General features: G+C 46.3%; 1 protein-coding gene across 1 annotated transcript; it reads right to left on the reverse strand.

Annotated features, from left to right (window-relative positions):
- Nucleotides 1-285: 285 nt before the first annotated feature.
- Msrb2 (methionine sulfoxide reductase B2) lies at nt 286-21,687 on the reverse strand. The gene is made up of 5 exons (XM_085699023.1): nt 21,528-21,687; nt 16,314-16,414; nt 11,111-11,187; nt 2,082-2,229; nt 286-1,005 (listed from the first exon to the last, which is right to left on the reverse strand). The coding sequence occupies exons 1-5, from the start codon at nt 21,622-21,624 to the stop codon at nt 901-903; spliced, it is 528 nt and encodes a 175-aa protein (XP_085555149.1). The 5' UTR covers nt 21,625-21,687; the 3' UTR covers nt 286-900.
- Between the last annotated feature and the right edge of the window lie 1,262 nt (nt 21,688-22,949).

A 22,949-nucleotide genomic window follows, 5' to 3' on the forward strand; every position in this document is an offset into this window, starting at 1 on the left:
TTCTAAAAGCCAAAAGAAGACATGATTCATGTAAGTTAGATAATAAATGAAATGTCAAATAATGTATAGCAAATTGGAAGAAGGAAATTGGGTGACTTAAGTTTTCAATAACACAAAAAAAATTATTTAAATACTTTTTACTAACAAATAATTCAAGATTCCCAATGTGTAAACCATCTGTGTGGTATTTATTGTTCTGGTGTAAACAATTGATGGACTCTTTTTTTAAATTTTGATCCAGAGTCATGTATATAAAAGAGCAAATTAACAGACTGAGACAAAAAGTGAACACAAATCTCAATGTTTTATTTGAATATTTTGATGTTTAGTGTTGTAGCAAAGGGTTGAGGGAGAGCATTGTTCGTAATCTCTGAAGGTGAATTAGCTCACACGATTCCACTTGTGAATTGTAAGATTGGAAGTCAAATGTTTGAGTAGCAAAATTTTTGACAAGATCTCTATGTGTTTCCTCCCATGCTCAGCCCCTCCCATCCTCCTTTTCAGTCCTGGGATCCCATCCCTTCCATTTCCCTTTTCTCCCCTTTGGACCCTCACCTGTGAACGCCCATGAGGGAATTAACTGTGACGGCCAATTCAGGTTCTCTTCAGGTGCTTTTGGGACCCTTGTCAGCCCATGAACCTGTTCCAATCCTTCAAGGGTCCTACCCAAAGCCTGGGAAGACAGTTGAAGAATGGACTGCCTTTCTGTTATTCTAAAATTCTGCAGCCCAAGAGGAAGTTAGGGTTGAGTTGTTTTCAGGTGACTAAAGAGTTGTGGCTCCCGTGCAGCCAGTAACAACCTTAGCCTAAATTTATAGAGAATGAAACAAGACAGCCATCTGAATTACAGAACCATGGCTCTACAGGGTGGAGGGCAAAGCACAGGCCTCCTGGAGATGATCAGTGCTCGCTTGGTTTGAACTTCAAGGCCACACTGTTGATGCAAAACCTTTGGCCGGTGGGCTCAGGTCCATCAGGAAACACATGGCCGAGGTGAGCTTCACACTGCAGGGGAAAGATTCCTTTGTCAGTCCCCAGGAAAACAGCTCCACAGGGCTCCCTCTACCCCAGAGCCTGGGAGCTGAGATGCATCATTTTTGTATTGGCATTTGGTTCAAAGATGGAAAGAATGGATACACAGAGCCCTGTGGCGGTAAGCAGTCCTACTTTCCCAGCGAGCATGGGGGCAAAGGGTTAAGCTTAGGCCTTGACTTGCTCACCCCTCAGATGGGGGTCATAACCATACCTACACAATAGAGCCATTCTGAGGACAAACTGGCACAGGTTGAGTTAGGATTAGTACAACGTAGGTGAGCACTCAACAATCACTTTTCTTTCCTGCAGACAAAACTTGGCCCTTGTCATCTGTCAGACTCTGGCATCTTATAAAACTCATGCATCAAAAACATGAGCACCAAAGAACACGAAAACGAATCTCCTTGGGCTGGCAAGATGTCTCAGCAGATAAAGTGAGTCTCTGTGGGCTGGTAGGATAGCTCATTAGATAAAACAAGTCCATGTGGGCTGGTGAGATGGCTCAGCAGATAAAATGAGTCTCCTTGGGCTGGTGAGATCGCTCAGCAGATAAGAGCATATGAGGCGCAGACCTGACCACCTGACTTCATCCACAGAACCCACAGGGGAAGGAGAAAATTGACACCTAGAAGTTATCCTATGACCGCCTCACATGTGCCATGGTCCTTGTGCATACACACATGCAGCCAGACACACACACACACACACACAAGTGTGCACATGTGTGTGCAAACACAAATATTAATGATGATGATGATGATAACAACAATAATAAAACACAAAGCCAAGTTTTCTGTCTAGACCTAACCATCTTGTCCTCTGACTCCAAGGAGTAAGGGGCTAATGAATCAGCCTGTTGGTGGCAAGTAGGAAGGAGGTGGAGAGATGTCACCTTATCTTCATTGCCTGGTGGAATGGAAGAGAGGGATCACCACAGGTGTGGGTACATTCTGGGGCATTTTGATGACAAAGTCCACCGTGGAAGAACAAGACAGGCACCAAAGAAGGACAGTTCGTTTCTTTTCAAAGAAAGCAAAACACATTACCTTCTTGCAGATCACCTCCATGCGAGTACGTCCTGAGGAAGTGTCCAGGCGTCTCAGGATCCCTGAGTTACTTTCATCTGAGCCTGTTGTGCCATGAGCCTCAAAAAATGAAGGCCAGCCAGTGCCGGAGCAGTACTTCGTCTTGGAACTGTGGGAGACAGTGCAGACCCACAGAGATTAGAGGACGATGCACACACAGTGGTTAGTGTACGGTGCACACACAGAGGTTAGAGGACGGTGCACACACAGCAGTTAGAGGACAGTGCACACACAGCAGTTAGAGGACAGTGCACACACAGCGGTTAGAGGACGGTGCACACACAGCAGTTAGAGGACGGTGCACACACAGCAGTTAGAGGACAGTGCACACACAGAGGTTAGAGGACGGTGCACACACAGCAGTTAGAGGACAGTGCACACACAGCAGTTAGAGGACGGTGCACACACAGCAGTTAGAGGACAGTGCACACACAGCAGTTAGAGGACAGTGCACACACAGCAGTTAGAGGACAGTGCACACACAGCAGTTAGAGGACAGTGCACACACAGCAGTTAGAGGACAGTGCACACACAGCAGTTAGAGGACAGTGCACACACAGCAGTTAGAGGACAGTGCACACACAGCAGTTAGAGGACGGTGCACACACAGAGGTTAGAGGACGGTGCACACACAGTAGTTAGAGGACAGTGCACACACAGTAGTTAGAGGACAGTGCACACACAGCAGTTAGAGGACAGTGCACACACAGCAGTTAGAGGACGGTGCACACACAGAGGTTAGAGGACAGTGCACACACAGCAGTTAGAGGATGGTGCACACACAGCAGTTAGAGGACGGTGCACACACAGTGGTCAGAGGACGGTGCACACACAGAGGTTAGAGGACAGTGCACACACAGCAGTTAGAGGACGGTGCACACACAGAGGTTAGAGGACAGTGCACACACAGCAGTTAGAGGATGGTGCACACACAGCAGTTAGAGGACAGTGCACACACAGTGGTCAGAGGACAGTGCACACACAGAGGTTAGAGGACAGTGCACACACAGCAGTTAGAGGATGGTGCACACACAGCAGTTAGAGGACGGTGCACACACAGAGGTTAGAGGACAGTGCACACACAGCAGTTAGAGGACGGTGCACACACAGAGGTTAGAGGACAGTGCACACACAGCAGTTAGAGGATGGTGCACACACAGCAGTTAGAGGACAGTGCACACACAGTGGTCAGAGGACAGTGCACACACAGAGGTTAGAGGACAGTGCACACACAGCAGTTAGAGGATGGTGCACACACAGCAGTTAGAGGACGGTGCACACACAGCAGTTAGAGGATGGTGCACACACAGCAGTTAGAGGATGGTGCACACACAGCAGTTAGAGGACAGTGCACACACAGCAGTTAGAGGACAGTGCACACACAGCAGTTAGAGGACAGTGCACACACAGGGGTTAGAGGACAGTGCACACACAGCAGTTAGAGGACAGTGCCCACAGTGGTTAGAGGACAGCGCACACACAGTGGTCAGAGGACAGTGCACACACATGGTTAGAGGATGGTGCACCCACAGCAGTTAGACACATGACTGCTGGCATATCAGGAGCTTCTTAGCCCCCATCTCTTTGATCTGAGCAGAACAGGACTCCCACTTCCCTCTGCCAGATCCTAAGCTGGGCTTCATGAATAGTCAGTTCTAGAGAATTGTTCCTGCTGCCCCTTTGCTGTCAAAGACATTGTCTGACTATAGTGAAAGGATGTCTTGTTTTTTGGATGCTAAGGCAAACAAGAAAGTACAAGATACGTATTTAATTGATTAGCAGGTTACATGGCTCACTTCACATAAACTGAAGCCCCTTTGTATCATGTACTCCGAGACAGTTCTTTCTTTCTTTCTTTCTTTCTTTCTTTCTTTCTTTCTTTCTTTCTTTCTTCATTTCTTTCTTTCTTCATTTCTTTCTTTTTTATGCATCTGTTTTTTTGGGGTTTGTTCTCCTATTTCTCCCTCATTTATTTCCCCCCTCATTTCTGGATATTTCATAGCCAGTCGCACCACCCCCAAGCAGCAGCAGAAGCAGTAGGTAATCAATGATAATCCTAAACGTAACTGTAGAAGCATTCCCATTCATTTTTCAACAGGGTTACATGAAGTTTTAAACAATATTACTATGTTACTTGGGACATGCAGGACATCAGGGTGCATAAAAACAAACTAGTATCAGGCTCCCAAGTGCTCCTAATTTAAAGAAGATTTATGATCATGAAATACATAATCTTGATATAGTTTTTCTTTAGACAAGGTCTCACTGTATAACCAATCTGGCAGCTCGAACTCTAGATCCTCCTGCCTCCCCCTCCTGGGCACTTGGACTGCAGACATGCTCCAACACTCCTGGCAACAGACCTTCCAGAAGCAGTGTACGGGGGCAGGGAGGAGCAGGGAGGTAGAGAAGGCAGGGGCAGAACAGTGCCACCAGGGTCTAAAGTTAAAAGATGATTATAGGCCTATAGGGGAGTGCTGACATGCTGGAAAACATCACTGGCTTGGCAACCCTCCACTCAAGTTCTCAGATGAGTGGAATAGGTGCTACTCACTGCAACAGGCAGAGCCTCGAGAGGGACAATGGGAGCCCTGCCAGGCATGGCTAGTGACTAGGCTCTGGAAAGGGAGCTTAGGGGGTAATCTGGCCTGGTGTACCTTTAGAATCTGGCAGTGTCTACCTAGGGACCTATGGCTATGATTTGGAAGGCCAGCATGAGAAGGTGAAGACACCAACCAAGTAAAGGCATTGTCTGAGTGGCCCAGTGGGAGACTGGTAGCAGTGGAATCCTGGCTAATCTATTTAACCTTGCCAGGCCTCAGTTCCTCCCATGAAAAGAGACCACGAGAGCTGCAGAGAACTCTGAGAACTCCGCCGAAGCGAAGGTGCACGCAGCAAACTGTCTGCCAGGTGGTGCCTTTGTGCTGACACACTTCCGGTTCCTAGGGAACATGAGCTCAGCGCTAGCCCTTAACAGAGGTATGACTCCTGGGGTTTGAACACGGCTTCAATTTAAGTTGAAAGTTCCCTGCCATGCGGCCATGTCAAGAGTGGGAATACTGAGGTTCTCACAGGCCTGGGTCAGTGAACAAGAGAGCCAGTTGGTAATAAAAGGCCACTTTTGTGTTTCATTTCCATGTGCTGGCCCGCCCTTTGGCCTTCCGTTTTGAAGTAGCAGGAAGCCCTCACCAGAACCCAAAAGGACGTGGCCCCATCCTCTCAGACTTCTCAGCCTCCTGAGGCCTGGCCCCAAATAAACTTCTCAATAAAGCAACCAATACCAGGTGTTCTGTCCCCGCAAGACAAAGGAAACTGACATAAGGCTGTTGAGCAAGTTCTTGAAAGACTTGAATCATCTGTTTTCTCGTCTATTACATGGATGCACATGGCTCATTGCTGGTGACAGCTTGCGTTGTACTGAACCCAGTGCTTAGGACAAGCCTCCAAGAAGCTAGAGTTGGTTGGCAGTTAAAACACACGCTTCTTTCTCAGAGAGGCTCATAACCAGCAGGAATTCCAGGGGGCTGGACACACCCTTCTGGTTTCTATGAGTACTGTATTCATGTGTGTACACAAATACATTCACTGGCAATTTAAAATACATAAGAATAAAAATATTTCCTAAAAAGGTGAGAGTTTAGAAATTATGACTTCTGTCCCATACCCACGGGCGCTGCATATGTGAAGTCTTCAGGCAAGATCAGCACTGCTGAGCCGCCCAGCAGCAGAGAAGATGCTGTGGATGGACGGGTCGAGAAGCTTGTTTTGAGCACATCATGTTAGCCTCCTGGGGTGGTGTTAACATATTACAACAAAGTAGGGGAGAGGCGCTCATGGTTCTGAAGGCTGAAAGTCCAAAATCAAGATCTCAGCAGGCCCATGTCCCCTAGAAGACCCCGGGATGTCTCTCTGCTCCTCCCCTTAGCATTCAGAAGTGGCTGGCAAAGCTCTGCATTGCTCCAGTCTTTGTGTCCTTTTCATGCGGTAATCTCCTCCTTGATCCTGTTTCCCCTCCTATTAGGGCACCAGCCATACTGGATTAAAGGAACATCCAACTTCAGTGTGACCTGATTGCAGCAGCCGTTTTTCCACCTAAGATCATGTTCACAGTCTCCAGAGATGAAGGCTTCAACATGCCTTACCTCAACTAGAGACATAGTTCTCTAGTTGGTCTTCAACATGCCTTCCTCAGAGACACAGTGCTCTAGTTGGTCTTTCTGTGGCTGTGATAAAATCCTCTGACCAGAAGGAGCATAGGAAGTAAGAAGGTTTATTTCAGTTTACACCTCCCAGGTCACAATCCATCACTGAAGGAAGTCAGGGCGAGAAGCGTGGAGGAAGAAATGTCGCTAACTGCACATTCTCTCTGAGCTCAGACCCGAGTTCTTACATGACCCAGGACCACCTGTCCAATGCTGGTACTGTACCAGATCGATCATCAATCAAGAAAATTTCCACAAGTATTAGGTCTTAAGACCAGTCTGGCCTAGGCAAATAAAATTTCTTTCCAGGTGGCTCTTGGTTGTGCTGAATCAACAACTAAAAACTAGCTAGGACACACAGCTCAACCCATGATGTATGTTCATAAAATTAACTGGCCAAAGGCCTTAAACTGTCTATCATCTTTATCTCTGTCACTAAATAAAATGTTTGGGCCAATAAAAAGTACTTAAGCTCTGAACTGTGTGCTGACAAAGTCAGAGGAACTTAGAGGAGGAAAAAAAAGTCAAATGCAGTGTGTGTTCTCAAGAAGGCTTCACGGAGAAACCCAGGCCCCATGGAACTTAAGTCAGTACACAGAGAGGCAAGTGCATCACCCCAAGAACATCCAGCATGACCCCCAACCTGCAAAGAAGCCGCTGAAGAGTCCAGGGTTCCTTGATTTACCTTCTAATTTCTCTAAGATTCAATTTTTGTTGACAAATTTTTCACTTAATTCTGACTCTACACAAACATTTGCAGCAATGGCTTTTGTGTACCCCTGTTTCCTACAAAGGAATCTTGAGACTAGAAATAAAGAGCTAATATGAGAGAGAAAACAAGAATATACTCCTAACACTATCCTCTTGAATGCTAAGAATGCTCAAGGGCTGGAGAGATGGCTCAATGAGTAAGAGGCCTGGCTGCTCTTCCGGAGGACCTTGGTTCAATTCCTAGCAGCTCACAACCATCTGCAAATCCAGGCTTGGGGGATCTGATGCCCCCTTCTGGTCTTAATGGGAATTGGATGTACATGGTGCACAGTGATACATGCCCACAAAACATCCATACATATAAAAGTAGTAAGTAAATACTGTTCAAAATATATTTTTATAAAAGAATGCTCAATAATACAGTCTTCATTTATATATTTTTATTGATTAGAACGTGTTCTCATCACATTAGAATTCACTAATTAGAGCATATTCCTCATCATAAAACACACTGAGCATCAATACCTGACAAGGGTTTATCTCTAGAATACATCATTGTTAGTATGTCTGGAGGGCTGAGAAGGTGTTCCACCTTGTTCTGCTGTGTTTCCATCTATTAGCTCATAACTTAGTTAATCCTCCCAACAACTCTATGACCTGGATACACTGTATTATCATTTTACAGGTAAATGAGAAAACCAAGGTAGAGAGACGTTAAGAAACTTACCCAAAGTTACCCAACAATGAAACTGATACAGATACCGGGACAGCCTTTATCACGCTCCTATAAATGGATGCTCTTTAAGAAGAGTGTATTCTAAAATGGAGATGATTATTATGATTTGTTTGATTTTGGTGTTAAGTGCCCCCCTAAAGCCCAGGTTTTAAAGGCAAGTTTGGAACTGTCAAGAGATGGAGCCTCATGCAAGTCCTTTAGGTCACTAGGGTGTCCCTGAAGAGGACTGTGGAGTCAGGCTCTTCTTCCTTGCCTTTGTTCCTGGCCACGCAGTTGGGGTTTTGCTTTACTATACACTATCACCATAAAAACGAGACTTCCAAGACACTGAGCCAAAATATTTATAAGCTGATTAGCTCCTGTGCTTATTACAGTAACAGGAAGCTAGATAGATATGTTGTTATAGTAACGGGAAGCTAGATGGATATGTTGTTATAGTAACAGGAAACTAGATGGATATGTCGTTATAGTAACGGGAAGCTAGAAGGATGTGTTTTTATAGTAACGGGAAGCTAGATGGATATATTCTTATTATAGTAACAGGAAGCAAGATAATATGCTCTTATTTTCTTTATTCTTAGCTTTAGCATCAACAGTAAAATAGAACAAAACCTCAAAAGTTCTTTTAAATGAAATGGAAGGGGGACTTTGCATTTAAAACTAAAATGATTGAAAAGAAACAATGGAGGTTCATGAGCTAACTACTGCTTCAGTGAACTGGCTACTGGGTGAATGGACTTCCAGAATATTGATTGGATTTCTTCTGGATCTGGACTGTTTCACCGTGACTCAGGGTTGGCCACATAACTTCCTTAACTTTAATTAGCATTGGGCAAACACTGCAGCTACCGGTTACATGGGATCCCCTTAAGCTTAAATTTGCTAAAATTCCTAACAAGTTCAGCTTCTCAGTCACACTGGATACTCTGGATGCCCAGCAACTACATGGAACTGCAGCTTCTACAGAGATCTGTGCAGAGTGTGTCCTTTACCACAGCAAGCCCTGCTACGCTCTCTCTCTCTCTCTCTCTCTCTCTCTCTCTCTCTCTCTCTCTCTCTCTGCTCCCCTATTTTTCGATGCTGTGACTGAGACTGGGTGGGGAGGGGAGAGGAGCCACTGGATACTGGGAAGGCCTCCTCTGGACACCAACAGAGCCAACAGAACCTTGGAGATGAAGCATTCTTACAAGGATGACTTCTCATCCTCCAAACTGAGAAACAGGACATCTATCCAGGAGCTAAATAGTAAGAATGTACGCTTACACTTTTCCAAGGTCCCCAGCTGAAGAAAGTAAGCTAGCTGACTTAACTGTTGACTTTTCCTTTTGACAGAAATGATGGTGAAGGAATAACTATTTTTTCTGAAACCTGAGTCTCAGGTTTTACTGCTGCAATTCTGTGAACCACATATTTGGCTCCTTCTGTCATTTTCTAGCATATACAACTCCTAAAATTCTTATAATCCTCAAAGAGTATCTTTTTGTAGCTTAGCTAATGGATGTAGGACAGGGACTCGTCACCAAGGCATGATTAGTGTTGGGTCTTTCAGCCCCACTCCCAACATGCAGGGAAGGGAGCTGATCACTTGTGCCCATGATTTTGGAATAAAGCCTCCAAAAGGAGAGGGTCTGGTGAGTTTCTGGGTATCTTAACTCATGGAAGTTTCTAGAGAATTTTCCTAGAGAAGGCATGGAACTCAGTACCCTCCCCTCACACCCCTGCTACTTATCTCTTCAATTGTATCTTTCTTTCATAACAGTGATCCCCGCCAATAAAGAGTTCCGGGTACTACTCAAGAGAAACAGGGAACACAGGAGAGTGTGGGCAGTCAGACAGAGCTGGTTGGTCAGGAGCGCAGGTCACAACCAGAAGAGTATGTTGGGCATCAGAAGTAGAGTACAGAATGCCGGGACTGAGCTGTTCCGCCAGGCTCTAACCCTGTCTCCATGAAGACAAGGTCAGATCTGAACTAAATTGGAGGATGCCCCTGGCCTGCATCTTCTGGGGAATTGACTGCTTGTATGTGGACAAAGGCTTGGTTTTTTTATATCAGGGCTGCAAAGATGGCTCAGTGGTTAATGGTGCATGAAGTTCTTGTAGAGGACAGGTTTGGTTAGCAGCACCCATGTCAGACAGCCCACAATAGCCTGTAACTCCAGATGCAGAGGAACATCTCTGGTTTCTGGGGGCACCTATGTATACATGTGCATGTGCACACACACACATGCACACACACACAATTTACAATAAAATAAATTTTAAAGAACACATCTTGGGTCAGAGAAGCCTGTTCCCTGCTGTGATATGACAGGGAGTCACGTGATCTTCCAACACTACTGTGCAAGAACTAACTTCACCCTGGTCTTTCCTGGCGCTCCTGGGCTGCTGGCTGGTAGTAGGCTCTTCCAGGTAATTCCTCACCAGCATCGTATGTCGGGGCCATGGCCTGGCCTCCTAAGCATGAAGGAAAATCGATCCTAGTCACACCTGCCCTTGCAGGAAGGGTCTGGCTTCCTAATGCAGCTCGCGTTAGCAGGCGGCTGGCCAAGAAGCCAGGCTGCTGAAAGCCCGAAGGACAGAAGGGGGTTCTGCCTAATGGAAGATTCACAGCGCTGGCTTGATTTATATTTTATTCTAAACCAATTTAAGGCTGATGCAAAAGAAAGGAAAACATCTTTGAAGTTCTGAAAAACAAGACTTCAAAGATGTTTCCTTTCTTCTTTCCTGAATCTACTTTTTTAAAGACTATTTCCTGCATATCTAAACAAAAAAAGCCTTTGTTGAAAGATTTTAGATGCTGATTGACTTAAAAGAGGCTTTGAAATCAAGGGACAATTAAATTTACTTTTAGCTACATAGAGGAGGGCACGGTATTCACTTCTGTCAAGCACTGTGGGGAATCAAGCCTCATAAAAGTCTGCGCTTGCTAAATTAAATTATAAACCCATTTTCCCTGGGAGAGGTATAGTTTTAATCATATGGCCAAGCAAATACTATTAGGGTTTAGATTTCTTTACATACTTTCCCCTCTAAAAAATCCTAATGGCTTTATTATGAAGTCCCCATCAGAACTTTGTGTTCTCTCAGAGATCCACAAAGGAAGAACGTAAGTGGCAAGTCCTGTCAGCTGCATGAAATATCAGGAAAAAATCAAGACAGACAGATATCCTCTGCGGACAGCTCTCCTCGCAACAGTAATAACAGAGGACAAAGGCAATCGATGGCCCCGAGGGCTGGCAGTATACAGGAGGCCCTGGGTTCAGTCTTCAGCATCAAAAATAAAAGGAAGACACTCTAAGAGTATTTAATTATCTAAGCTGTCTTTGCATTCCTCATCTTACCTGAAGAGTGGGCTATCACAGCACACACAATGGTACATCCCTGTTTCCTTGTTGTTCAAGTATATCCCACTGAAAGGCTGAAAGTCAAAAGGGAAGAACATCATCACACTTTGTGGGGTGATAAAGCAGACAATCCCAAGAGAGAGGCCGAGGGTGTGGCTGGCCCAGGACTACAGTGTTTGCCTAGCATTTGAAAGATCTCAAATTCAATCCCCACCATTACAAAAGAAGAAAATGAATCAAAAACAAATAATAAAGTCCAATCAAGGAATTATACTAATTTGACAGAGTCTAAGTATCAGCAGAGAAAAACTGCAGTCAACCAAGGAAGCAGCCTGCAAGCTTCTTTATAGCCTGGCCTTTATCTTGCCAAATATTCAAATTGTGACATTAATAATGCTTTGTATTTATGTACCACCTTTCATCCAAGAACATCAAAGTCCTTGAAAAAGCATGAACACCAGTCCCATCCTCTGCCATCCTGGAAGATTTCACTCTCATTTCAAAAGAGCTAAAGCAACAGGAGTCTAAACACTTGTCTAAGACCCTTTGAGCTCTCTAATTAAAGATGGACTATAAAGGGTTGGGAGCACAGCTCAGTGGTAGAGTACTTCCTTTGTGTGCAGAGACCCTGAGATTGATCCCCGATAGAGGGGTGGGGAGAAAGGGTGAAGGGGCAGAGAGGGTGAGAGAAAACACAAATGCATCAAAAGCCTTGTCAGTGAACTTGGGGTTGTTCCTTTAACACACATTGTGCAGTGTCAACACTGCGTAGAGTCGATCAGGGTTAAATGATGAGCCAGGGCCCCAGCACTCGGTCACTACGTAGAGGAAGCACCACATCCACAGGCGTTTAAAGAAGGCTCTCAACTGCTGAGAGGGGCGTGAGGGGAAATAACGCAGTGAATGAGTGCAGTCTATAGCTGATGCCCTCTTCTGGCCTCCTTGGGCACCTGCACATACATGGACATATAAAGTCATGCACGTGTGCACGCACACACATGTGCGCACACACACAAATAAAATAAATAATCTTTGCAAATTTTGTCAAACTCCCTTATCATCCCCTCAAAAGCCATGTCGTGGAGGCACACATTACCCAATCATACAGACAGCAAACAGGACTCATAGCATGGAATGCTGGCCGAGGGGCAGCACTGGCAGGGAATCAGCTCTTCTATCTTTCTAGACTTTATCAGCTCAGAAAAACTCCCTATCGTGCTAACTGCATATTTAAAAAAGCTTCCTAGGGGATGGGCAAATCCAGTTGCTGAGCCTACAAGGTGGGCACACTTGGATGCTCTCTCTGTCTCTCTCTGTCTCTCTGTCTCTCTCTGTCTCTCTGTCTCTCTGTCTCTCTCTCTCTCTCTCAGTCTTAAAGTCTGACTTGGTTGCACATATCTGCAATCAAAACATTGGTGATGCTGAGGCAGGAGGACCACAAGTTCAAGACAAGTTTGAGCTACATAGCCAGATCCTGTCTAAAAAACAAGGAAGGAGGGGAAGAAGGAGGGAGACAGAGAGGGAGGAAGGAAAGGAGGGAGGGAGAGAGGGAAGAAGGAAGGAAGGAAGGAAGGAAGGAAGGAAGGAAGGAAGGAAGGAAGGAAGGAAGGATGGAAAGTAAAAGTACATTTAGCCACAAGAGTCTGAATGAACCTAGTGAGCTGTTCATTCACAGTGACTCCCAACTTGAGCACAGTGAACACCCCTGATCTACAAAGCCCTGCCCACAGAATCCAAGCAGCTTATAAAATTAAAAATATAATTTCACTAAGAGTCAGAAGGTTGCTATAACGATAAGTAAAGTAAACAATTCAAATGAGCAGAATTATGACTTAATCCATGTCCTACCATGATGTCTGTCTGCTGCACGCTCCCTGACTCCTACGTCTCCTCATCAACCATGTGCTGTAGTCCAAGCCCTTTCACATGCCAGGAATAAGACAACTTCTATTTTGTCCTAGTATTTACTGACAATATAGAATACAATCAGTGCTGGTCTGGATGCTAATGTTGCAGATGGGAAAAATTAATTTAAAAGTTAATTACCTTCCCCAAATGGAAACCAAAGTTTCTTGTACTGCCCAGATGACAAAAACCAGTAAGAAGACAGACATACTTCGTGATGACAGCCAAGAGAGGGACTAACGAAGAGCCCTCCCTTGGAAGCAGCGTCCGCGCAGGCTTTCTGCACAGACTGAGTCTGGGACGAGGGAGAGAGGAGCTTTATTCTTTTAACCTTTCATTATTAATGTGTGCAGCTGATAGATGCTGATCATAGAAAAATGCCAATCACTACTGAGTTGAGCTTTGCAGAATGGGTAAAAACTGAGCAGATGAGAAATCGAGTGTTTCAGACAGGGAAGACATGCAAACAAAGGGCACTGGGAAGGCAGAAGCCAGACCACACTGGGCTGTGTGGACCACAATGACAAACTTATACCTGATCCTGCTGAACACAGGGATTGGAGAGGCACACTGTGAACTTGTTCACTAGCTGTGCTCATGGTCAGAGCTGTTGTGCCTGCTCTTAGCACTGAGGGAAAGAGAGGAGGAGGGAAAGAAGGAGGGAAGGGAGGAAGAGGGAAAGGGGAACAACTATACGCAATAAAAAACAAAAATGACAGGAAGGCAAAGAGATATCAGAGGCAAGAGAGAGGGGATGTCAATCATTAAACCAGGCCTGGGTGGCTTCAGTTGGAAACTGAAAAAGAAAAAGAAAGAGAGGAGGGAAGGAGAGAGGGAGATGGAAGGAAGGAAGGAAGGAAGGAAGGAAGGAAGGAAGGAAGGAAGGAAGGAAGGAAGACTCAGAAGCCAGAATTGAAATGACTGCCTGTACAAGGGAAGGAAGCAGGGTCAGAAACAGGATCAACTTCAACATTGCCTGAGATTTCAAGTCTATCTGGACCAGTGTCAGTTCCCTCTTATTTTATTGTTAGCTCTCACCTGCTAGAGGCAGAGGACATGTTTCAAAGGGATGAATGCATGCAGGCAATTTTATTCAAGAGGAGGGATCAGAGCAGATGAAAACCAACAAAAGGAGGTGAGGAGTCCCTGGGTTGGTGGCTCTGAGCACGCAATCCCTACCAGGCCTACCGGTCAAGAGACGAGACAATCACCAAGTTTTAGTGAGGCTGTGGTTGCAGGAATGCACACGTGGGCTGCCTCATAGAGAAGATGCCAGGTGCTGACTGATGTCTCTACCCCATTCTCTGAGGCTCGTGGTGTCCTCAGTAAGCTCATGTCAATTAGAAGCCACAGGGCAAGAAAGCTGGTCCTCTTTCCGGGGCTCAAAGTAGGGAGACCAGATCCAGAGGGCAGAGAAGAAGGACCCAAAAAACTAACTCCCCTTCTGTTGACACCTGACTCTTGGTTATGACTCAGCAAGGGTGCAAAATTCCTAGCTGCAAGCACTGCTAACATGCCACTACTGCCTGATGAATATGTATAATATGTAATGTGTGTACAGATACATGCAACTGAATTTTGATTAGGAGTCACCAAGCAGAAGACTTTGGGAGCCTCTCTTCCCTTGGCTGACTGATGCTTATAGCTCTGCACAGTTCTAGAAAGTTAAATGTGGAGCAACTGGAGGGGATTCACAACATTAGTTAAAATAATGGATGATGCTCATTTTGTAAAAGGGCCAAGTGCAAAGGATATTGTGCCGTCTGCTTCAGATTGATTCTCCTAAGCATGTGGCCGACTGTCTCCAGGCTCTCTGTACACATCAAGCCCTGCCTGCCTGGTTACTGGGAAAGAGGCTAGTCTGAGGATATTCTGAGACACACAGCCTCTCAGAGCATCATGTGCTTGCCTTGTGCAGGTAACAGCAATGAGGAACAGTCTCATTCCCACCCACAGGAAGCTGGACAAAAACATAACTTCAAAAAAATTTCCCAAGAATCAGGGAGGATCTGCCAGCTTGTCTGGTGGCTGTGGCATCAGAGAAACTGAGCCTGTGATCACGTTTAAAAGACCAAAGCTGCCCGCACTTTGCATGGACACCAGTAGGCAAATACACCGGTCACACAACACTAAAGAACCACTACAAAGCAGTCTGCCCATGGGGTCTACTTCAGAAACGACAGCATCTCACAGGAACAGTGTAACAGCAAAACCACGGTGGCTACAGCTGTCCCTGGCACCACGTGTGACCAGCACAGTGCTGTCACCTGAGGGGGCAGCAGAAGCTGAGACTATCCAGTGCAGTCGGGGTGTCTGCCTTGGACATACACCAGTCACCACCAGCTCCGTTTTGAATGCCTGCTCTAGCCAGGCACAGAGCAAGTACCAGGAAAGGGAACACGGTGCACTGCTGCGAGGGAGAACATCACAGAGGCGAACCAGGCAGGGCCTGAGCAAAGGACCCCTGGACAAAGTGATCTGGGTTGAGTTGGGTCTCTGGGTTAGAAAGACAGCTCAGCTGTTAAGAGCATTTCCTTGCTCTTCCAGAGGACCCAAGTTTGGTTCCCATAACCCACATCCGTGACCATTCACAATAGTCTGTAACTCCAGCTCCAGAGGATTCCCATGCCTTTCCAGGACCCTGAGGATACCCACACACATGTGGCATACACGTGTACACACACGCACACACATACACACACTACATATATAATAGTAAACCTTAAAAGGAGGATCTGCATTAATTATCAGGACAAAATGGCCGAGGGACAGAAACCCAAGATGCAGGGGCCTCACAGGGAAGACAGCAGAGTATTTGCTTGTTGTGAGGACAATGTGGCCACAGTGCAGGAGCCAGAGGGAGCATGGCTGCACCTGAGGCAGGAGCACAGGGAGGGTCTCCTGCTGGGGTTAGCATGTAAGTACTGTGCATTTACTTTGAGAGCGATGGTAAGCGTCCAAGTGATTATGAGCTGGGAAGTAGCTGATCCACTTTGTTCTCAAAAGACTCCTTTCAGGAGGGAAGGAGAAAGCAGAGAGAAGAGAGGAGTAGACGGAGAGAGATGGATTGAAGATGTTGACCTGGTCAGCAGGGATGAGGTGGTGGAGATTGGAGAGTATTGTAGCACTAACGGATGGAGAAGGATTCTTGTTTCTTCAGGTGGATGGGAACTGATGGCCCCAGAGACTGCTGGAGGCCGACCAGATTCTCAGTGCACATGAGGGTTTGCAGGTACCTCCACTCCAATGTCCCCTCCCCCAGACCAGCTTATCAACACTATGTCATTCTGCTTACCGCTTCAGTTCCTTTCTCTCTGGTGACATGGAACTGCTCAGGGGTCAGTTTCTTCTGCCAGTCAGTCTTGCTTAGAGAGAGCTTGGACTTTGTAAGAGACTCTGCATTGTCAAGGAGGGAATTTGTTTTACCAAAATGAAGCATTGCCCCTCCCCCGTTTTGGGTGCTCTATCACCTGGATAAATCATCCCATCTCTTTCTCCTCTGTGGCTTCCTTCTTCATGGGAACCAGAAAGCTCAGGCACAGGGATGCCTCACACATTTCACTAACAAGAAATCAGGGCCGAGGAGAGAGCCAGTGGCCTGTCTGGTTCTCCTGGGGCATGACCCCAAAGAAGTGGCTCAAATAGGAACTACTACCAAACAAATTCTCCAGTGAAAGTGGATTCTTCCTCCCATTTCTGCATTAAAAATGTCAAGACTTTTCTTCATCTAGTTTTCCTTAGGTAGTTTATAATATTCCATCTGCAGTAGGCAGATTAGTCTTCCTGACCTTTCTGACCCCTAATGGCGCTTCTGACCCCTCCTGATGCTTCTGGAATCTGCTGCTTAATCGCTTGACATCAAAAAAAGGCTTTTGTGCCTCAGTTTCTTTTTTGCGAATTTTTAAAATTACTTTAAAATGTAGCACGTAAGAGTAATGGTTTCACTAAGGCATTCCCATCTAGTTACTGTTTTCTTACCGCTCTTCCACCACCTCCTCCACACTCCTCTGCTCCCTAGCCTCCTTTTGCTTGCACACATATTGTCACCCTTTTCCCCACAACCTTCTTTAAGGCCTCACTTCAGTGCCACATCTTCCGTCTACTTTCATGACCTTTATCTTGACACCCCACACAAATACATTAAAATACATAATGAAAATGGAGGATCTGCACATGGGAAAGCGTGAGGTGTTTGTCTTAGTTCCATTCATTTTGTTGTGATTTAAAAAGTGACGTGAGAGAGAAAGAGGCCATGCTACGGAGCTCACCTGGAGGGGCTTTTTACTAGGGGAAAGAGAATGGGAAAAGGGGAGGGAGGGGGGAGACCAGTCTCTGAGGACAGGAACAGCAGAAGAGAAGAGAAAGGCAGAGGGAGGGAGGATGGAGGGAGGGGAGCAGGGCCCTTTTTAAAGGGAACATAGTGAATGTAGAAGGGGTGCTCTTAGTGGCTACAGCTGAGGCCATATCCTGTCAGGACCCCAAGGAAGGCCAGTACAGATGCCTGAATACTATTTTCCTACAAATACTATGATTTCATTTTCTTTAGAGGTGGATGAAGTTCCAGTGTGTGTGTGTGTGTGTGTGTGTGTGATGGCTAAAGAAACCCCACTTTGGAATAGGCATCCACCTTGGTACCTAATAGCTGTCTGTCTCTGACTTAAGTTTCTCAAAGATAACTTTTTGACATCCCTGACTTCTTGACCCCTACTCAAAACTGTGTGGCAGTAACCATCTGCTTGTAATGATGTGGCCAGCTCCTGATTTTGGCTTTTGTAACCTGCTTTATGCAGATATTCAAGGACTACTTGGAGGTCACCTTGATAACCTCCTCTTGGCAGAGCAGTGCAGTTCTCTGGCATCCCTAACTCGCTTTGATAGATATTCAAGAACTTCTTGGGGTTTTGCCTTTAAAAGCCAAAGATTTCCTTCACCTGTCTCTGCACAGCACTTAGAGACTGCGGCATGCTAGCAGTTTTAATAAATTTGTCTAATATTATCTGAAGTGCGTCTGGCGGTCTTTTCCAGGAGGCTTTGAACTCCACATCTGTGTGATATTTTCCACGCACCTGCTGGACATCTCAGCTGGTTCCATTTCTTAGCTATTGTGGATAGGGCAGCAATGAACATGACCATGCAAGTGTCCTGAGGTAGCACTTAGGATCCTTCAGGTGTGTGCAGAAGCGCCACATGCTAGTTCTGAAAAGTGGTTTCCATCAGGGCCCAGATGGGAACAGTGAGGGTTAGATAGAGAGTTGTAATAACTCTACTCTTGCGGGTAGAGTTATTACACTTCTTCCCTGACTTCTTGTAAAGTTATCTTCATTTTTGTCTGCCAGCAAGGTCTGAATTAAAAATTCTCTCACGTAGAGATCCCTGTTTTATCTTCCCTAAGCAAATCTGTCTGTTATCTGTTTGCTTGTGTTTGTTTTAAGACAAGGTCTGGAAAACTTCGTGTTCCCTGCCTAGTCTAGGCTGGCCTTGACCTCCTGCCACTAGACCTTAAACTATCACTGTGCTTCCTGATCTGTGTCCACATTTTGTTCCGTTTCTCCTGCTTGCTATTACTTCTGTCCTACTGTACTTATATGGGCACACGAACACAAAGCCTCTAGGACATGACAGTATTTAGGAAGGTGGGTATAAAGCTGTTTTAGTTAGGGAGTCTGTTGCAGTGATGAAACACCATGACCAGAAGCAGCTTGGGAATAACGGGCTGATTTCATCTCACAACTCAGGTCCCACTCCGTCACTGAGGGCAGTCGGGAGCTGGAGGCCACACTGGAACAGAGAAGCCTGAGAAGGTGCTTATTGACTTGCGCCACATAGCTCACTCAGCTGGCTTTCTGCTCTCCAGAACCACCCGCCCAGGGATGGCATGGCTCACGGTGGCCTGGGTCCTTCCGTAGCAATCATCAATCAAGAAAATACCCTTACAGTCTTGCCTATAGGTACTCTTGTAATGGTTGTTCTGTCTCTTTAAGAGACAAGCCACGCCCACTCCCTCCCCCATCCGCTGAAGCAGGCTGATCTTCAGCTTCCCGCCTGAGCTCACTCTCTTTTCCGTCTTCCTCTCAGAGATGCAGCTTTGCTTCTGCCTCTCTCCCCACTTCTCCACTTCCCTCCTTCACTGTCTCTTTCTCCTCTTTTCTCTCTCTCTCTCTCTCTCTCTCTCTCTCTCTCTCTCTCTCTCTCCTTCCCTTCTCCCTTCATAACCCCCTGAATAAATATTCAACCTCATTCTGCATGTCATGTCTATCCATGTCTCTGTCTCCTGCCCACCTGCCATGTGTCTCCCTGCCTGGGACCAGCCATTGTTCGGGGACCGGTGACCATCTCTGCCTGGGACTGGCTGCTCCCAGGCCCCACTGTCTGCCGCCACATGGCCCACTACCACCATTTGGGACCTACAGCATTTCTGCTGCCTACTGCCGCCGGGGATCTTGCAGCATTTTTTAAAAAATCATAAAAACTCTAATGGCAGCTTTTCAACTGAGGTTTCTCTTCACAAATAACTTTAGCTTGTGCCAAGTTAACAGCAATAACAACAACAAAACAAACAGATAAAAAGCCAACCCAGACAACAAGCTTAATTCTGATAACAAATGTTTTCATTATTCAACGCTGGAAGAAGTTTATAATCACTCAGCACTTTAACTTACAAATAAGAAAAGAAAAAAAAAACAAATAAGCAAAGACAGTCTCAAATGATTACTAAACCTGCCTGGGGGAGGAGGGGTCCTGTCCTAGGCTTCCCTCTGCCTCCATACTGCCTTCTCAGAAATTTTATTGCCTTAATATCTCCAAATCCCAGCCCATCATGCAGACTCCGAAACTTGGATTTTCCTCCGTGGTAGACAGGCCTGCTGCGCCACCTCCACTTGGAATCACCTCCTGGAACTCTCCATTCCAACCATCATAGTGGGCTCCTTCTTCCTCCCTGCTCTTGTTTCCCCAATGCAGTTTGATGCTCTCTTGCTAAGCTCCCACACGTTAAAGATTGTCATATCGTCATCTCCAATACTGGGAGAGATGGGTAGGGGAAGACAAAGGGGAGGAAAAGAAAAGGAGGATCTTCTGCACTTGTACTGCAGAAAACCATCTGAACGCATATAGGACAGTGGACCTCTCTAAGTCAGATAGCAGGGCCCCGTTGGCAGCCAAATCTGTCTCCTTGATCTTTGACCCCTCAGCCTTCCAAATCGCAAATAATACCTCTTATTTATGCCCCCTACTTAGTGTTTGTTGTGGAGGCCCAACTCACACATCAAAGCCAGTAAGGGGCACAGAGTGGAGACTGGAACAACCAAGACCATAAGCGCAGAACCATCACCTGCTTCTCATTCTTAACGGATACAGTTTGCTGACCTGGACCTTCCTGCCTTACTTAAGTATTCCTTAACTGTTGGGGTGGAGGCCAGTTTCCCATCCTGAGAGCAATGCCGTTAAGAAGGTCTTTGCATGCACAGTTTTGTTCTTTTGAATTATTTCCGTAGAGTAAACTCCCTGGAGGGGCTGTCTGGTAAGTTACACCGCTCCTGCTATGTTCTGGTGTCTGGCCAAATTTAATATGGCTGAAGACTCTCAGCTCCCAGGGCTATTGATCAAGTTGCTTTTGACAGCACTCGTTCTGTGATGTTTCCACTAAAATCGCTCAGCTATAAGGACCAACACAGCTCCAGCCTACTAGGGCTTGCAAAGTCTTGCTGAGATACCAAAGGAAAGAGGGAAGTTCTAACCGGAAGTCATGTTGGATCAGTCAACAGTCCACAGTCTCAGGGCATTTATTTATTGAACACTAAAAATTTTAAAGTACCAAGGGTCTAAAAAGATTTCCAAAAGAAGCATAATACATAAAATCGGGTTGAAAAGGAGGGGGTTGGAAAGGAGGTCAAGAGACGGGGCACGAAACCACAGGGGCACGAAATTGGTGGCTCCTACTCCCTCAACTCACATATGGGGACCAAAAGCACTTACCACCCCACCCCCAGTCTGTCTCTTAGCCACTAACGATGACTTGGGAACACTAGAATGATTAGCACACGTCTCAGGTCCTAGATTCACACAGACAAACGCAGCATGGCAGCGAGCACCCACGAGACTGCAGTGGGCAGCTCACACAGGACAGGAGGCGGAAAGCGGGTGTGTACAGGGCAAAGGTCGAACTCCAGCTGCTCAGGCGAGGGTGCGCGAGATCCAGCTGCTGGCCGCCGCTTGGTCACTGACTATGGCACCTGACACTGACGATTTTATGCACTAACTAAAACTGTAACATATAAACGAATTGTGTGCAAGTGTGGGAGTGAATCTATACCCTCCCGGGACTCTTTCCGGGATTAATGCTCCCACAACACACCAAGCTTACCCACCTCGGTGCTCAACAACTCCCGCCGCAAGGGGCAGCGGGTCACCGGGACCAGGCTCTTAAGGCCTCACCGGGGGCGGCTCCGGGACAGCCCGGGCAATGAAACCGAAAGCTACGAGGCGGCGGCGGCGGCGACAGAAGACCTACCTGAGTCCCCGCGTCCCGACCCCGCACAACCCCGAACTGGTCTCCCAGACACCTCCAACAAGGGCAGGCCCCGCAGTGCTCTCAGTAGGCGCGCCATGATACAGCCACCAACGGGTTCCCTCCCCCACCCTCCTCGGCTCTCCGCCCGGTCCCTTCTCTCCGCCCAGGTTCGCTCTCTTCCTCCCTTCTCTCCCTCCAGGCTAGTGCGCCACCCCTAACTTATCCGCTTGCTCTTTGCACCCGCTTGTGTTTGACCTGGATTTCTGGACCCGCAGCCGAGTACAAGGTTCCAACTCGTCACTGCTTCCTCCAACTCTTTCCTGTTCCCACTTGAACCTCCCTCCGAATGGGATCATTCCTAGTCTAAAACCTGTTGTGTTTTAGTTTGCTTAGTTTTCCAGAGTGTGAACGCCGTGCCATACCAGTTATAGTTGGTTTTATTTGGCTTTCTTAACTCAGAGTTATTATTTGGACGTGGCTACTTGGCCTTTCGTGTTAACAATTGTGCACAAATCCCTTTTTGCTCTGAGTAGTATTCCACTATACTAAACGGTATTCAGCCAGTTGCTCATTAGTTTAGGCTCTTTCTAATTTTTTCACATCAAAAACAAAGCTACCAGGAGCGGTCCTGTACCCTCGTCTTTGGGTGAACGGAGGTGCTGTCTCCTGTGCGGACACCTGGAGAGGGAATCCAGGAGCGGTCCTGTACCCTCGTCTTTGGGTGAACGGAGGTGCTGTCTCCTGTGTGGACACCTGGAGAGGGAATCCAGGAGCGGTCCTGTACCCTCGTCTTTGGGTGAACGGAGGTGCTGTCTCCTGTGCGGACACCTGGAGAGGGAATGGCCGGGTCTCAAGCTCAGAAGCAGCTGTTTCACCATCAGTGTAAGAAAGTCCCAGTTCACTCATCCCTTGCCTACAGTTGGTTACCCAGGCCTTTTCTTTGGTTGTTGTTTTGTTTTCGAGAATCTTCCTGCCTCTGGACTGAGCTTAGAGGAGTATATAACTACACAGAATTAAAATTACTGACGGTGTCTCTTGTGAGGTGTTGGTTTTCAGTGTCTGACAATTAGTATTACCCAACATGTTTTTGTGTCCTTAAACTGCAGACCACAAACTCCCCTTGGAAAATTATCTATACACTTTTTGTATCCATTTATTATTAGATTACTTATGACATTTTCAAAGTTCTTTATACAGTCTCTGGGCAGAAATCCTTCTTCAAATATTTTCATTGCAAATTTCTCCTCTCCCAATGTGGGTCCTGTTTTCTATTTTCTAACTGTATCTTAAGATAAAAAACTTTTAATTTTGTGGAAATTTATTTTACCATTTTCTTATAGTTTATGGGGTCCTGGGGATATCATATTTAAGAAATGGTTGCTAGTCCAAAACCACAAATATTGTTTGTTTTATTCTGCTAAT

This window comes from Myodes glareolus, chromosome 14 (genome assembly GCF_982192425.1).
Source record: "Myodes glareolus chromosome 14, mMyoGla1.1, whole genome shotgun sequence".
Lineage (NCBI taxonomy): Eukaryota > Metazoa > Chordata > Mammalia > Rodentia > Cricetidae > Myodes > Myodes glareolus.